This window comes from Acomys russatus, chromosome 31, assembly GCF_903995435.1.
Source record: "Acomys russatus chromosome 31, mAcoRus1.1, whole genome shotgun sequence".
Taxonomy (NCBI): Eukaryota; Metazoa; Chordata; class Mammalia; order Rodentia; family Muridae; genus Acomys; species Acomys russatus.
The window spans coordinates 13,285,366-13,303,864 of NC_067167.1; the positions used below are offsets into that span (position 1 = coordinate 13,285,366).

The following is an 18,499-nucleotide window of genomic DNA, read 5'->3' on the forward strand; positions in this document are numbered from 1 at the left end:
TGTGACCTTGGGTTTTACTTGAGTTCTCTGTGCCTTAGCTTCCTTGTTTATAAAGCAAGGGGGAAAGGTTGTTTTGTGGATAAAAATAATTAACACAAAATGGTCCCATAATGTTACAAACCACATAGTAAGTATAATGCGGGACAATGACTAACTAATTAAGAGACTTTTAAATTGTACTACTTTCTAGTGGTTGGAAATAGATAAAGAAAAAGGTAAAATGTGGGTGTAGGGAAAAATCAATTTCATTTATAATGGGAAGAAAAGAACATCTTCAGCTTTATAATCAAATATCTTTACTAACCCTAATAACTGTGATCCGTCAGTATTTCACTCAGCACTGCATTCTGAAGACCTTTATAAAATTGATTTTTTTTCTAATTTAAGAAATACTTCAACAATATTTTCGTGAATTCTGTGAGAATTTCATACAATGTATTTTGTTAATACTTCTCTCCCCACCCCCATGTCCTCCCAGATACACTTCCTTCCCTACACACCCAACCTCTTGAAAAACAAAACAAATAGAAAGAAAAACCAATTGGCTCCAGTTTGTACTGCCCATGTGCTCTTGTATATGGGCATCCACAGGACTGTGGCCACCCTGCCAGGCACCACACACTCAGAGGAAGTGATGTCCCCAGCCGCTGTTAGGTGCCAGTAGCTCTTAAGGCAAGGGCAGGTCTTAGTGCCTACCTTCCTGCTCCTTGCTTAGAGTTTGTCTGGCGTGGCCTTGTAACTGCCCCACTGTGCTTAGAAAGTGATCTCCTTGTTACTCATTCACTGCCCACGATCCCCCTGAGCCTTGGGGGAATGCTCTACGTCATAGGAATATCATTTAGACCCAAGCTCCGTTGCAGTCTTTTATTCTCTTCATCCTGGTAAGTTGTTGGTCCCTGTTTTTCTCCACATACTGCAAACAGAAGCTTTTCTAATGAGATCGGAGAGAGGCACTGTAGGTAAAAATTATAAGCCACCTGGAGTTAGTTAAATACTATGTCCATTTAGAAGAATGGTATGCTCTCCTCTCTGACCTATGACCTGTCCAGCTGCAGGTCTGGCCACAGATTCCTATTCCTGATAACGGTGCCAAGTATTAGTTCCATCTTGTGGATGAGGCCTTAAAGACATTCTGAAAGTGCTTGGTTGCTTCCATTGCCTTCATGCCAGTATTGCACCAGGGGGCATATCTTATCAGGGTTAGCTCACAGGGTCCACAGCCGCGTAAAGCTGATGCTTAATTTTCTTTTCTTGCAGCGCTTACAGCACCTTCTAGCACTATAAAGGCCAGGCGCTAGGATTAACGCATCTGGTATTCCCTTTTGTACTCTGCCCTTCCACCCCACAGCCCATGGACTCCTCTGTGTTCCATCACTCATCTTTCCCCCCTTTACGCCGTTCTGTTCTCTCTCCCTTCTCTTAGTAGTTCCCTCCAGGGCCCTTAACTGACCTTTATGGATTATTTCGAATGTAACGCAAATATCCAAGGGTTCTAAGCTAGCATCTATCTATGAGAGAAAACATGCACTGATCATTTTTCTGGGTCTGGATCTTACTTCACTCAGAATGACTATGTATGTCCAGTTCCATCCATTTACTTGAATATACGATCATTTCATTTTCTGCGTCTAAATAATATTCCATTATATAAACATACCGCAGTTATATTAGTCATCCGTCCATCAATGGACATCTAGGGTGTTTCTGTTTCCTGGCTATTGTGAATAAAGCAACAGTGAATGTGGGTAAGCAAACATGTCTCTAGAATGATTAATTAGAGTCCGTTGGGTATAGGCCCAGGAGTACAGCAGCCAGATCTCAAGGTAGATCTGTGTCCAGCTTTTTGATGAGCTTCCTCACTGATTTATATAGTGGCTGCATCATTTTGAACTCCCACTAACAGTGACTAAGTGTTTCCCTCTCTCTACATCCATGACAGCATTTGTTGTTTTTTTTTTTTTAATTGTGTACATATGTGTTTTTAAGATCCAGTCCTCTGAGCATTCAGCAGGGCCTCTGGTAATAGACTTTTTCTTTAATTCCTAAAATGTTTCTTGCATCATTTCCCTGGTCTTTTCATCTATATTCTCATTCTAATGGATGCAGAACTCTTCTCGTTAAAGTTTTGGGCCTTTTAAAAAAAAAAAATCCCCCAGTTTTCTTTCTTTCTTTCTTTGAGACGGTTTTTTTTTTTTTTTTTGAGACATGGCCCCCGTTTTCTTAAGTTCTACTTTCTTTTTATATTCTATCTGTTGTGAAATTTCCTCGGATTTATTTTTCCAGTTCTTCCACCACAGTGCGTGTCTTTACTTCTGTATTATGTACGTGGTGTTTCTTTATGTAGCAACCTGTGTAATTTTTGATAATCTTCTATTCTCGTTTCATATATCTTCTATTCACCTGAGGAAAAATGTAATTTTAAAAGTTTAGGTTTTTTTTTTTTTTTTTAGAGGCTTTCTTAAAATATAGTACAGCCATTATTTATATATAGCTGAACCACTAAGAAATGTTTTGTTAGTGCACCAGTTGAGGGGTCGGCTTCATAGTGTTGATAATAACATCGGCTCTACCATTTCCTTGTTGCTTGTCCCAGACAATCCTTTTAAGAGAGGTTGTCAGTCTCCTTTGTTGTTACTAATTACTCAGCAATACAGCTAGATGAGAAAAGGGGTTTATGTTGGCTCATTTTTGGTAGTGTAAGGCTGAGATGCCATATCTGGGAGTGGCCTTATTGCCTGGAGGGTCCTGAGGCAGAACAAAGCACATGGCAAGAGTCGGGCAGTATGCAGGCAGCTCCTTTCAGCTCTGTCTCTCTCCTTAAGAATCCACTAATGTTCTCTCACCAGAATGCTCCGCGATAGTGACCCCAACTAGACATCTTGTCAAGTCCCTACCTCCAGACTCATGTCTGGATAAAGTTTCAACCCTCTCAATACTTTGCTCACAGTGTGCATTGAGCTCCAACATGAGTTTTGGAGGTGCAGAGAATTCTCATCCTCTACCTAGGAAATGCAGCCTAATTATCGTAGATTCTGCGGCACTTGTGGAAGCAGTGGGTCAGCTCAGAGTCTTCATTTACTGTGTGCCAACAGATGTTAACTCAGCTGTCTTGGTGAGGAGACAGGCGCGAGGGCGTAGCCCTTCTGGCACCGAGTTTATGCCCTGTTTTAGTACCGTTTACTCTCCAGCCATTCATTCGTGCAGCTGCTTTTCCTTCCAGTTGTCAGTCTGTTAGTTAATAGCTCCCCGCCTCCCTCCCTCCCTCCCCCGTCAGTTTTTCAAGACAGGGTCTCTCTGGGTAGCCTTGGCTGTCCTGGACTCGCTTTGTAGACCAGGCTGGCCTCGAACTCACAGCGATCCACCTGCCTCTGCCTCCCGAGTGCTGGGATTAAAGGCGAGCGCCACCCGGCTAGCTCCCCGTCTCTTACTCAGAAGTCCCCTGTCATTGTCCACACGTGTCCTCGGTACCTTCTCATCTGCTTCTGTTTCTCTTGTCGTCTTTGTCTCATAGCTTATGAATTTGTATAAACCTGGTACAGTCACTCCAGTGGGACTTGGGAGATAGCAAGAGTAAGTTTGTATGCAGTCTACTTGTAAATTTTTAAAGGTATTATTTATCCTTGTTGTGCATACCATAAAGACTTCCTGGGGTCTACTTTTGGTGTCCCCATAAAGCCTTTCTTAAGGTAATTCCTATTTTTATTTAAGTATTTCATATTAGCCTCGTTGCTACGTTTTCGTTAATTCTATGGGTAAACTTAAATTCTTGACAAACCATAAAACTTTTCTCATTTATTGCTGTTCACATATTTTCTCGGCTCATTATCATGCCTTGTTCCCGAGGATAACAAACTTCATTCAGTTACATTTCTCACCCACTTTCTTTGCTTTCAACCTAAATTGAATTAAGCGTGTGTTTGGCCTGGCAAGATGACACAGCCGGATCACCAAGGCTTGCTGAGTCAGCCAACTTGCTAAGATGCACAAGCCAGTCAGTTATGTGACTTGATTGATGTTGTGATTGTATAAATGACATTTATATAATATATTGGTATAATATAAATTTGATTTCAGAGAACTTCATCTACAATAAATTTGTCACCAGGAGAAGTGGAAGAAGAGGATGAGGATCCAAACCCTTGTGGGCCCACAGGACTTTGGGAAGCACTGACTCCTTGCAACGGATGTAGGAACCTTGGCTTTCCCATGCTTGCCCAGGTAAAGGTTTGCTTTTATTAAGGTAAAACAAAGCTGTGGGACGGTCACATACTTGTTTGATTCAGTCTTTTCCGTTCAGAAATGCACGTAGCCCTCAGTCCCCTCTGTGAGTTCTTCTCGTCCGCTTCCTGCGTGACGCAGTGAAGCATGCAGTGAATTTATGTGATTTTTTATGCTTTTAAATTTTGGTTATGATACTATAAGTTTTCCTATTTATAAATTTTTAATGTTCATAATCCACATACATGTCATTTTTAAAAGGAACAATATTTTTTACAGGTAGTAAGATGTGATCTAAAACTGTAGTTGAAGGAAGGTATATTAAGGTCCTTTTAAAACACTGGTAGTGGTGCATACATTTTTAGCACAATGAAAGCATTATGGAATAATATGAATATATCCTATGTCCCACTGGGAATTAATTTTAAATGAGAATAGAGCACTAAAATACTGCTTATACATTTGTAAACATTTCATTATTAAGTTAGCTTTGTTATATTATGGGCCCCGGTTTTTAGAAATTAATAGAGTTAGGAAATTTTAAGCTGCAATAAAATATTTCTACATATGAAAAGATGAATTTCATAAAGATGAAGATTATGTTAAAACAACTATGTTGAAGATCGGTAGAAAAGTAATCTGGGGCAGATGAAAGTCACTTTGTCTAGAAGCGTGTGTCAATCCAGTTTGTCTAGCTTTGCACTTGTGTCTAGAACCCATCACTTTTCTTATGGTCATGCCACAGATGCTGTGGTCATAGCCTTCCAAATTTCAATAAGAAGCTTTCTGGAAAGCTAAGTAGGGTATTTCACTTGATATATAGCATTTAAAAATTTCTTCCTAGGACTTTTAAAATATTTCTCCGATCTTCATATAATTTGTTATTAGGAAATAGTGGACTAAGTAAGAGCTCTGTGAAGATGGAAAATCAGTGTATTGATATTCAGTGTCTGTGGACCACATCAGCGAAGCTCTTATAGTCAGAACAGTGGGTGAACCTGTGGGCATATCTTCATTTAAGGTCTTCATACACAGCATAACAATTTATAAGAGTAGGGGAAAGGAAAAAGCAAAAGTTTTTGTTTTATGAGCATCCTATTCTGATGAACAGTTTTATGATAATTAGTATCTTTGTCCATTTTTAGTAATGTTCCAGACTTTGTAAAATTTTGTTTTTTAATTATTTGTGCTATACATCTTAAAAAGTAGGGCTTTTAGAACAACATAAACTATCAAAGCTGTTGCTGTGATATCCTGCCACTCAAATCATTAATACTATGACCATTTTTTGGCTAGTCAACGCTTTATTAATGGTTGCTCTAAGGAGTTTTTTATTTTTTATATTTTAAGTATTCGTAGTACCTTTCTTCTGATTTCCAATTTTTTAAATGCTGGGTATTTCTTTGGCAATTTGTCTGTGAAGACCAGCATTGGTTGAATAAATTTCTTAGATGGTCTAGATATTAATAGTTTGGTAGCTACATTTATCACAAAGTGTTCCTAATCTTTGGCTATTCTGTTTTCTTAGTTTGTATGCATGTACGCAGGTATATTGTGTACTTTGTAATATAAAAATAATTAAGCTTTTCAGAGCTACTTTTTCTTTAATTCGCTGCTTTAAAACAGATATGACTCTATATTAGATTTCACTTGTTAATACCTAGTTTTCATATAACTGCCTTATTAGTGATTAACATAATTCCTCTTACTACATTTCACCCTTATGTTTTGGATGTACACCCAAAATCTAATTTATTTCTGTTTTCCCAATATGTAAACCACATGACTAAGTGTTCATATTATTACCCCATATTATTATATTAAAACCATTACCTGATCGTTTGCTTTTTATAACTACTATGCCAAATTTAAACGGTGTTCTTGTTGGACTTTAATTGTTTCTATATTAAATATACAAATGTACTTGTGATGAAGTGTTTTTTCAAATTGGATTTAATCCAGCATTCCAGAAATGGGACTGTTACTATTGCTCTTCTCATATAAGTTCTTGAAGATGTACGTTGTGTGTATCTGGATACTATTGTTCATGGGCTCTTCTTTAACAAGCATGTGTGCACATGTAAATGAGTCATATATGTGCTTATTGATTTATGACTTCAAAAAGTATGTGAAAGGATTTTGTAGTTTTGCAATTAATGCGCACATATATATTCTCAATTGTATTTATTAGTAGTGGTATGTGTGGGTGCACGTGTCGTTATGCACGTGTGGAGGTTAAAGGGCCGCTTTGAGGGGTCAGTTCTTTCCTTCTACCTTTACATAGATTCCAGGATAGAACCCAGGCTGGTAGGCTCGCACCACATCTGACAAGCCATCTCGCCAGTCCTGCCTGTGCTTTACATATTGTATAACCTGCATCATCTTCAAGCTCAGTGCTTTTATTTCACTATGGAGGATTTTCTGAGCATACGATTTAGCCACCCAGAAATAACATTTTAAATCTTTTAAAAATTACTTGTCCTTAATTTATTCAGTATTTACCAGCAGTTTTTTTTTTTTTAAGATGTGAGAGGACATGTATGCTTCGGAACTTTAAGGGAACTTTGTGATGAGCACGCCGATTTCTGCTTAGAAGCAGGAAGAGATAATACATATCACCAAAGGAACATAAATTCTGAGAAAACACCGAGTCGGGAAGCCAGTATTTCTGCTGAAGCCAGAGACAGAAAGTAGGGAATACACAGGGACCTTAGCCATCTTCTCGGTGATTATCCAGGGCCCACTCTGCAGTGAGCTCAGGGTCCCTACTTGCAAGGAGCTGACAGTGAGATTGCTCTCAAACTTCTTGGGGGGCGGGGTGGCATCATCATCAAATGAAATGTGATTGAAACGAAATCACATACCAACATACACCACTTGAAACATTTTCTTTTTACTGTAAAAATATCATAGTGTTTACTTTCTTTCCATTTTTGGTACTTTGGCCAAAGTAACCTATGATTAAATACACTTTCTCAACAATATAACTTTGGAATTTTCACAATTAAAGCATCCGATACATTTCATATCTAGAAGCTGTTTTCCATATATGTACTATATATATTCTTTTATCCAACACTCTTAGTCCTGGGTGTTTTATGCCTTAAAGACAACTAGAGAATTTGGTGGACAGAATACCAGAGGCTCGTCAATGTTTATTGTAGCATAGCCACAAATTAGCATGATAAACCAGTTTCTTGTCCTCAATAGGAGATTGGCTAAATAAATTTGGAACACTATTATGGAGTATCTGCAGCCATATTAATGATTAGGCAGCTCCTTATTGTTGACAGCTGTAGAACAAAATGAAAACAGATTTTAAACTAGTAATAGAAATATCAAATTTACATAAAATCATCCATATCTGTGTTTGGACATGCGCTTATATACAGTGAGGTATTTATCTTGTAGGGGTGTGGTTTTTATTTTCATCTAGATAGTCTCTATTTTTATTAAAAAAATAGTACTAGGAAAAAATAAAGCTGTAATTATTAGCAATATATTTTCTTACAGCCAATATATATATATTTTGTTTTAATTTGCCACAAAATCGGTGCTATTTTAAAGATTTTACCTAGACGCTGCCCTGACTATATAGTGAAAATAGATTTGAGTATCATATTTGTCCTCCATTATTTACCAGCTGTCAAGTTGTTTTTAAAGAGTCTGAGGAACCTTGGTAGTTATTGTAGATATTTTCAATTAAGTAGCTATCATATTTCTATTGACATGCTACTATTCATAATAGCACGCCAATAACAATCACTATTGAAACTTTGCTTCTACAGGTGAACACAGTTTCTTCCATGCTGAGATATATGGTTATTTTGGTCCTATGAGCATTATTGTTTTACTTAATGAGGGGCTCATTCACAGTTATCCTTACTGAGCTTTCCAAAGTCCTTGCATCCAAAATTTCCACTTGAATTATAGTTTATTTGTTTGATAATGAACAAGAACAACAAGACTAGTATACATTTAATAAATTGACACCTTAAACATCGAAGTGCTTCTCCTTTTTCTAAAGAAAGGAGCAACTGAATAATAGCACTGGGTGTTGTCTAATTTATATTCTTAAAATATAGAAACACTGATGCTCTTGAGGTAGCTTCTGTCATGAACAAATATGAAAATATTTATCTTAGGGTTTTGTAGGCGGCGCCGAGTTATTTTGTCTGTAGAAACCACAAACACATCTCTTGTAGACCCTGGAGATACAAAGATCTTATAAACCAATGATTTGGCCAAAGGAAACACTTGACCCAATAACCATCACATGTAGCATTCTGACAAATGTGCCTTTACTTTTCTGAATCTGATTAAATTTGCTTGAAATTCTTGAAGGTTCTTGAAAACTACCCTGTTAGCCTTCACTTCCATGTGTAAGAAACTCAGATGGCAAAATAAAAATCTGGTTGAACCTGCCTGGGAGTACGAATAATTTCATGTGAACGTAGAGGCTCTCTTCTTGCTCTTGGAGCAGATTTCCATGTGGCTAGTCATTAGCTATTCACAAAATGATGCTGTCTTCTATATTAGAATTCATGTCATTCACTTATTCATTGAACGTCTCTGAGTTTTATATTTTTACATCCTTAAAATTGACATGATCCTTTGGATATCAGCTCTGGATCATTAACAGTTTTACCAGAGAGGTTTAACTTTATCCCTCCCATAATAAAACTGTAATATGATGAGGCCCTCTGAATGATAATCACCCATCAAGGTTCTTTTTCAAGCAATAGCCTTGGAAATTTCTGTGGCTCGGTACTGTTCTGCTGCTGAGCTCTTCCTGTTGGAACTTTTAATAGAATCAACGACTGCCAGGTGAGGATGACAAGATGCTACTTCTGTGAGATGTGTAGGATATGGCTATCAACTACCATATTATTCGGGCTGTAAGACACACCTGACCATAAGATGCACCCAGTTTTTAGAGGAAAAAAAAAACCAGTAAAAACAGCAATTGGACCATAAAGCATACCCTAATTCCCTCACACACACACACAATTTTGGGGGAAAAGTGTGTTATATGGCCTGAAAAATGCGGTAAACATTTTAATGTAGGCCCATTAATAATAAACACGGCTGTTGCAGAACAATTTTCACTTTCCTACCCTTCACACCATGTACATTGTATCACACATGTGACAAAGGTATTTGTACACAGTTAACTTATGGATCTTGAGTTGAGGTTCGGTGTAATCACAATGGCCTTCATAGACGAAGGCAGGAGGACCAAAGACAGGGAAAATATGATGCTTGGAGAAGTCACAGTGATACAGTCATTGACTGAGTAAAAACAACCTCTAGATGCTAGAGAAGCAGAGACTAGATTTATCCCATAGAGCAACATTTCTCAACCTGTGGGTTGCGACCTCCCTTAGGGATTGAATAACTCTTTCACAGGGGTCACATAAGACCATCAGAAAACACAGATAATCACATTCCAGTTAATGACAGTAGAAAAATTATAGCTATGAAGTAAAATAAAAATAATTTTATGCATGGAGGCCACCACAGCTTGAGAAACTGCATTAAAGGGGCACAGCGTCAGGAGGTTGAGAACCACTCCTGTAGTGCCTCTAGAAGGAGTTAACCCTGCCAGTACCTTGAAATTAGTCCAATTAGAAGTATTGGACTTTTTGATTTTTGAGAACTATTAAGAGCATACGCTCACATTTTGTTAATTTGCTAAGTGTGTGCTCCTTTGCAATGGCCATTCTAGGAAATTATTAAGGATTTGGCACCTGGAATGGCAGTACTGCTTATAAAAATGCTCCCACCTCCAAATAGGAATGGCTTTGAGATTGGGTCAAGTTCTAGAAGAATTGTCAAGAGGATATTCAAGCCTAGGTTCTCTAGAACAGAGATAGTTAAGTATCGAACGTCCAGCTGATTACAGCTCGTAAACTGGCAACACAGAGAGAAATCTATATTTCTTAGAGAATACCTAAATGACTGTAAGTGGAATGCTTGTAGAAACATGCATGCTAAAGGCTCTACAAGTTAGCATTCAGAAGAATCCAAGGAAAGTCTTAGAGGAAACGTACCTTATGGAATAAATGATTCACCAAAAAGAGGATGTTGGTGGACACGCAGATGTTAAAGGTTCTTTTGTAAATTCTTGGAAGTAATGAAAAGCACATCCTCCAAAATGGAAGGAAGAGAGACACGTGGGATGCAGCAGCAGCAGCAGTGGTGTGCAGGTGACTGACAAGCGATAAATCTGGGTCATTCACTTGAAGGTATGGCCTGATCGCTTTTCTCTGTCCACAGTGAATGTAAGAGGTAAGAGATAAGCTGGGCATAGAACTTCTAACTAAGAAGTAACCCAGCATTTATGAGTAGGATGTGCTTAAGCCCTCCAAATTTGAAGAGATGATAATGTTTAGAGATTTGTTGTCAGGAGAGAGTATAGTGGAGAGAGGGCCAAAGGTGCGCCTACACAATTTTCTTCTACTGCCTCAGTAAAATAAGACACCAACACCACCAAAAATGAAATGAAAGAACACTTGAGGTGTTTAAATTACATAGCTTTTTGAAGAGATTAGACATGTCATGTGTAGGTCTCCTCAGGTACCCAAACACAACCCAGAGAAGAAACCATCAGAAAATGTGAGTGGTGTACATAGTAAGCCGCCAACGCTTTGGAGAATATTGCAATGTCAGAATATAAAGGGAGAGACAGAGGGAAAAAAGGAAATAAAACATTTTATCCCCTAAGTTCTACACACAGGAAACAGGCTTACAGAGTTTCTCAGGTGCAAACATGTGCAAACATGAAACAGGAAGGGAAAGAGGGATAGGGCTGGACTCCACAGTATTTTCCCTAGGTTGCAAATCCAGTGGTCTTTGTCTGTTTGGATTTGCAAACTACTTTTAGCTAACAGCTTTCCCTTTATCTACTATTTCTTCCTTTTTGAAAGGGAATAAAGATGCTACACACACATGCACGCGCACACACACACACACACATCTGTGTGTGCGTGTGGTGGTGTGCTCCCTTAAACACACGCACACACACATATGTGCAAATGTATACCATGCACGTTTATTGCCTATGTAGCATGAAAAAGGACATCGGATTTCCTGTGTTGGAGTTGCAGGTGGTTGCGAGCCACCGTAGCGTCTAGGACCTGAGTCCTGTCCTTCACAAGGTCCTAAGTGCTCTCTCACTTCCGATCCATTTCTCTAGCTCCATGCTATTTGAGTCACATAGTAACTGTCCCTTGACTTACACTGCGGCTGTTTTATTTTTTACCTGTTGAACACCTGATGCTCTATCCTGCCCTTTGGTTTTGGGGGGCCACGGTCTTCCTCCGTAGCCAGCTCAGGCTTTGACATCTTGATTCTTGTAGCTCAGCCTCCAGAGTGCAGGGCTTACGGGTGTCCACCACAGCTGGTTTCTGTTTTCATTTTAAGATGTGGTTTGGTTTCATGCTACGGAAGCAGCTGTACATTGTAAAGAAATGGGAAAAGCAAAGTATAATGAAAAGGAGCTAAGTTTTGAAACCTTGGCTTTGCCACTGTCTAGGTATGTGGCCTTTTTCAATCATTATATTGCTGTCCACGCTGTCTGTTGCTCTTTAGTTAGTTTCAAAAGAGATACTTTATACTAACTTGAAGGGTTGATATAAAAATTATAGAATGTGTTTAAATCATGTGTAATAAGGTCTGGCCCATAGCAGGGCCTCAAAAAATGGTAGCTCTTGTTACTGTTATTATTTTGGTCCACGTGAAAGTATATACCAGTAACCTTTCAAGAAGCCATCTACTCTTATTTCACTATCCCTAGAAACAGAAATAACTCTTTGGACTGCCAGCTTTCCCCAGTATGAACTGTTGGACCTCAGAGATTAGTCACTTTACGTCTTTGTAGGCTCAGTTTTCTTAGCAATTATGTTTTATTACAAACCTATTAACCGAGAGTACCTCACTTATAACCCGACTAACCTAAACAATAGGAAAAGGAGATTAAAGAATACAACAACGAAACTGTAAGGATATCAGTTCCAAGGAACAATTCTCCTGGTGTAATCAGCAGGGTTTCTTCTGCTGGAACCTGGAGCAACCGGAACCCAGAGCCTCAGCTGGTGCCTGGAGCCCCGAAGCCTTCCCTCGAACGGTTCTCTCTAGGAGCATATTGAAGTGCAGTGATGAACAGCCAAAACTATCCCAAGTCTCCAAAGACCCTGCCTCCTGTTTTTGGCTCACATTTATACCTCCTCTCAGAATTTGTTCAAGGACGTTTTTCAGCTGGTAAACAACCAATCTCTCCCACACGGTGGTGGTGGTTCGACTTCTAAGGGGATAAACATCACCTACTCTCTCACAAGTCTTTTTCTAATCCCCAACTTGTGATCTAAAGAAAAAACATGGTTATCTCTCCTTCATCTCCCCCTTTCTGTTAAATAAAATAAGCTATATACAACAAAATAATTATAATTATCCAGTAAGTCACATTTACAAGGACCATTTGTAGTTAACAATTTTTGAGAAATTATTCCACTATCTGTTCTATGCTACTGATTCTATCCTAATTTCTAAAGGGTTTTTAAAAAACTAAACTTATATTAAGACTGTGACTATCTAGTCTTCAACCGCATCAGAGACCCCAGAAGGAAAAACTATCGTAATATGAAGGAAGTGCAGGCAAGCAACTTCCAAAAGTATTGACAGGACAGAGCTGACTGTCCATTGTCAGGGCATCCAGTCTTCAGCCAGCCAGCCCAAAGCATCTGACAGACTGCTTCTGGACTGTCACAAGTTTCTTTCTATCATCGGTGTATCACGACTTCAGTCAGCCAGCCCAAAGCATCTCACAGACTCCACTGAAGCAGGAATCCTGAAGGATTGGTCCACCTACACTCTGGGCAGCGAATGTCTCAGTATCAAGCTTGATTATAGTGGATGGTCATTCTGTCATCAGCAGTAGAGATAAGTAAAATTCTTCAAACCAGTGGCTATCTGCCACTATCATTTCTTGATGCCCGCATAATTAGACTGGAGGCGATGCCTAGAACGGATGTCTCTCTGTCATGAAAGCCTTTTATTACTGAATGCCATTTCCCATGGGTCTCTGAAGTGATGGTCTATTCTACCCATCATCTATCTATCCCTTTAAAACCATATAAAAAAAACCTAAATAGAGCTTATTCTATAATTAAGTAATTTAGTATCTAGTAAGATTTATAAGTGACCAACTATCAATTTCTATCTCTGACCAGCCAGAGTTATTTTTCACCTTTTCAAATAAGTTGTGCATGTATAACACATTAAATAAATGTTGAACAAAATGATCTTAAATTTCTACCAACATATAATATTACAATTTAAGTTTCCATTAATTTACCATATACAATACATAAAGCAAAAGCTGAAAAAGGAAAAAAAATCTTAAATTTTTATCAATCTACAATACTAATATGAAATATTTAAGTACCAATGTAAATTATTTGAGGCTAGTAGATTCAATAATCTACTTTTTATTCTATAAATCTATATCCTCCCTTATATCCTTCCCTTATATCTTCCCTTCTTTGCCCCCCCTTTCCCCTAATGTTAGATAAGATAGAAAGATAAGAGAGAACAAAGGATAGAAGAAAGAAATCACTAAATGAAACTTTTATTAGCTTATAACTAACCCCCCCTAGGCAAAAATGAACATTGACAACCCACCAACAACCACCACCCCACCTATTGGGAATGGGAGCATCGTTCTCTCAAAATTACTTTTTGCTGTTTGGGGGAAAATCTTTTGGGTACCCTTAGAAAAATAAGATAATGACCAAGTGCTGCAAAAGCTAGCTGTATCTGTTTTGCCCAGTCTTTTTTGGATCAGTCCTTGGGACTAACCCTTTTTAAAGGTGATATGCATGCAATTTCTTGAGGAAACAGTAGCTGAAGTAGTCTTTGATGTTGAAAGGCCTGGGCTACCTGCTTTGTCTTCATAATTATCTGGGTTTTTTTTTTTGTTTTGTTTTTTTTTGGCTCTGAAATTAAGCAAACTTTCATAAGTATTAGTATAAGTACTTTTGTGTATATATATATATGTGTGTAATATTCAAGGTGTACAAATTATTTAATGATAAACGTCTGCCCTATTTTTGAGCAGGTGTAAGCCATCAATGTTATACATCTGTTTGAGCTGTAATATCCAAGCTGTAAGAAAGGTATCCCTTATTATTCCCTTGCTATACAAACGCACCCATGTATTATTTACTAAGAGGTCTTTGCTGATCAGATCTAATCTTTATAAGTTTTGTCGGCAAGCATATTTTTCACTCCCTGTAGAAATATAGACATAACCCCAGCCCTGCCTCAGAACTTCTGCAGGCTTCCAGTCCATGCTCGATAAATCTTTATAGTAAATTGATTGTCCTAATTTCTCAATTTTTTTTCTATAACCCAATGTCTCTCACTGCTGTTGTCCCTTCACCACCAACATTCAGAAAATTTGAAGTCAACAAAACATTATTTAATATGTCCCTGGGGTTCTTTGCCCTTCTCTTTTATTTAATAAGCATCTCTTTTAAGGTATGATTAGCTCTTTCAACAACTGCCTGCCTTGTTGGATTGTGTGGTATACCAGTAATATATTTAATATTATAACATATAAAGAATTTCTTCATCTTAAAGGACACATATGCAAGAGCATTATCAGTTTTTATTTGTACAGGTGTTTCCACAATTGCCATTATTTCCAATAAATGAGTAATTACACAATCAGCCTTTTCAGAACTTAGGGCAGCTGCCCATCTAAATTCCAAATATATGTCGATAGTATGACGTACATATTTTAGTTTTCCAAATTCGGCAAAATGAAACCCATCCATCTGCCAGATTTCATTTCCTTTTGTATCCCTAGGGTTAACTCCAGCAGGTAAAGGGTTTTGATTATACAACGAACATGTAGGACACCTGTTAATTATTTCTCTGGCTTGTTTGTCCAAGTGGTAGGGAACATTTTCTTCAAACCCTTACTGTTAACATGATGTTTCTCATGAAATTTTGAAGCTTTGAGAACATTCCCTGTTAATGATTGGTCGATTTCCTCATTTCCTTGTGCCAATGGATCTGATAAACCTGTGTGGGATCGAATATGAATAGCATACAAGGGTTAGTTTCTACTCTGGATGATCTGTTGCAGTTCTATAAGTAATGTAGTCATTTTAAAGTAAATCCAGCAGTTTCTTTATGCAGAACAACTCTTTCTGCATATTGAGAGTCAGTGATTATATTAAGAGATTCAGGAAAATCTAATAGTGCCATAAGGATTGCGTATAATTCTGGTTTTTGGAAGTAAATGGGCTTTTGATCACTTTAGTCATTTTATCAGACCTACAAACAGCCATACCCATCTTATTTGATTTCGTGTAGAAGGTAGGTGCCCCTGGTATTGGTGTCCTCTTTATAATATTTGGAAGGATTCAATTAGTTTTCTATATAAATTGTATATGTTTGCTTTTGGGGTATTTGTTATTAATTTCTCCCAAATAGTTGCTACAGGCCCTTTGACAATCTTCATTAATTACCCATAGTGACATGATTTCAGAACTAGTAAGAGCCACCACAGTTTTTGCAGGATCTGTCCCTGATAGTTGACTCAATCTTATTCTTCCCTTACTAAAATTAACTCCTTTCCCACCTTAGCTGTTAGACACCTTGAGTGTTTAAATCTGAACCCCCTTGTAATGTTTGAAATAAGTTACTTCATTCATAGGTAGCTAGTCCAATTGTAGGCCTTAACCAGTTAATATCTCCTATTTATTTTTGAAAATCATTTAGTGTTGGCAACTGATCTCTATGGAACTGTACCTTTTTTGTGGTCTAATTTTTTGTTCTGTTATCTTACAGCCTAAATAAGTAATTGAATCTCCCCTTTGTATTTTTTCTAAAGCAATTTGTAATCCCCAGCATGGTAGAATTCTTGTACTTCTTTAAATATTTTTTTCTAAAGTCTCCGAATCAGAATCAGCCAACAGAATATCATCCGTGTAATGGCAAATCATAGATTGAGGAAACTGCCTATGAACTATTTCTAATGGTCTTTGAATGAAATTTTGTCATAAAGTGGGGCTATTCAACATTCCCTGTGGGAGTACCTTCCAGTAGTATCTCTTCATTGGACCACAGCTGTTCACTGTAGGTACTGAGAAAGCAAACCTTTCCCTATCCTTCTCATGCAAAGGTATCATTAAAAAAATCTTTTAAATTGATTACTATTATCGGCCAAGACTTAGGTAACAGGGAAGGTATAGAGATTCCAGGCTGTAAATGACCCATTGGTTGGGTTATCTCATTTACTGCTCTCAAATCTGTTGTCCTCCTCCAGCTGCCTGACTTCTTTTTTACTACAAACACAGGGGAATTCCGAGGGTGAGTAGACTCTTCTATATGCTGAGCCTCCAGCTGCTCTTGTACTAAATGCTGAAGCACCTGCAATTTTTCTTTTGTTAAGGGCCACTGCTCTTGCCACACAGGGCTGTTTGAAATCCATTTTAGAGGCAAGGATGTTGGTACATTAGCAGTGGACTGTCTTATAAATTTGAAAACTCAGTATCTGTCTGAGTTTGGACAATGGGCATAACTTGAGGTTGTTCCTGATTATTCATTTTATTACCTTCCCCAGAAGTATGCACTATTTCACCCCTAGATTCATCATTCTTTGTCTCTGTAATTGCAGTGATATTAATCTGAGTATCCTACTGTTGTAAGAGATCCCTTTCCCATAGATTTATGGACATGTCAACCACATAGGGTCTCAACTTACCTGTCTGCCCTTCTGGTCCCACACACTTAACCCACCAAATGCTTTGTGATATTTGAGATAATTTACCAGTTCCTATAATTTCTGTACAAACCTTTTGAAGGGGCCAGCTTAGATTCCATACTTGTTTGAAATAATCGTGATGTCCATGTTGGTATCCACCAGACCTTGTAATTCAACACCATTCATTTGTATTATTTATTTAGTTCTCTGATCATTAACCATTGTTTGCCAGGACACACATTTCCCTGTAAACACTAGTACTTAATTTGTAGCATTCGACCTGTGGAAATAATGTAATAGATATATCTGAGGCCAGATCCAAGGCTGTGCTGCCTTCAGTATCGTGCATTAGATCACTAATACTTAATTTCCATTTTCCTGTGAGTCCGTTTCTTCTGGACTGGCCAGGGGAATTCAGCTTGTATTGTTGTTGGTTGGGCCCCGAGCCAATGGGCCCCTTCTGCCGTTTCCTGCCAGTAAGCTATTACCTTACACATTTCTTTTGGATTGACACTCTCTAGCCCAATGTTTTCCTTTTCCACATTGGCTACAATACCCTGGAAGAGTCTTGGCACAAGTCTTGGTCAGATGCTCCTGTTCTGCCCCTCTGAGTATCATTTCTCCAGATTCAGTGCACCTGTTATTCTCAGGTCCGAAACTTTTAACCTTACAGTTTCTTTGTACATGACCAAGTTGGCCACAATTAGAGCACTGGGTTTTATGATGTCTGGGACCTCTGGCCATAGCTTGTCCTACTATATTGTTTTGATGTTCTGGAAAGCTAATATTAACTGTTTCTCTTAGCCATTCATCTAATGGAGCTCCTCTTTGCTTTAAGGGTCTAATTGCCCACTTACAATGCGTGTTAGCATTCTCTTATGTCGTAATGAGTTTCGGTGCCTGCTTGTTGTCAGCATCTGCTGTTGCTCTATCTAGCACTGATTCCAATCTCTGCAAAAATTCTGTGAAGGCTTCCCCAGCCTCTTGAAATACCTTAGTAAAGGGAACGGTTATCTTACCAGGTTCCTCCACCATGTCCCAAGTTCTTATGGTTGCAGCACAACACATTGTTCGATCACCGTGTCATCATATTGGACTTGTCTTAAGCCAGCACATCGCCCTTCACCAAGCAATTGCTCTTTACCAACATTTATGTCCCTTCTCCTATTTTCTTGTTCTGTTCTCTCTGCCTCCCTTCGCCACCACGGTAACCACTGCAGCTGTTGTGCTGCTTCTAATACTGCTGAAACCAAGCTTTTCCAATCTTGGGGAATAAGTTTATCCTCCGTGGCCCAGTTACTCAGCATTTGTTTAACGAAAGCGGAATTTAATCCATCCCTGACCACAGATTCCTTAAAATGTTTTAAATCTAGCATATCTATTGGACTCCATGCCATTCCATCATAGCCCTCAGCATCATTTTGAGCATGTGTGTCTTACACTAACTGGGAAAGCTGATGGTGATGGTGTGACGCTGGGGAGTTCCTCTCTGGGAACATTTTTCTC

General features: G+C 38.4%; 1 protein-coding gene across 5 annotated transcripts in view; it reads left to right on the forward strand.

Annotated features, from left to right (window-relative positions):
• The window catches only part of Anks1b (ankyrin repeat and sterile alpha motif domain containing 1B), a 1,021,560-nt gene that overhangs the window by 239,817 nt on the left and 763,244 nt on the right, over positions 1 to 18,499 (forward strand). For all 5 annotated transcript variants that reach the window (XM_051139823.1, XM_051139820.1, XM_051139819.1 and 2 more), the window contains exon 9: positions 4,075 to 4,218. In XM_051139823.1, coding sequence (XP_050995780.1) covers positions 4,075 to 4,218 — 144 coding nt within the window. The remainder of the gene's footprint in view (positions 1 to 4,074; positions 4,219 to 18,499) is intronic.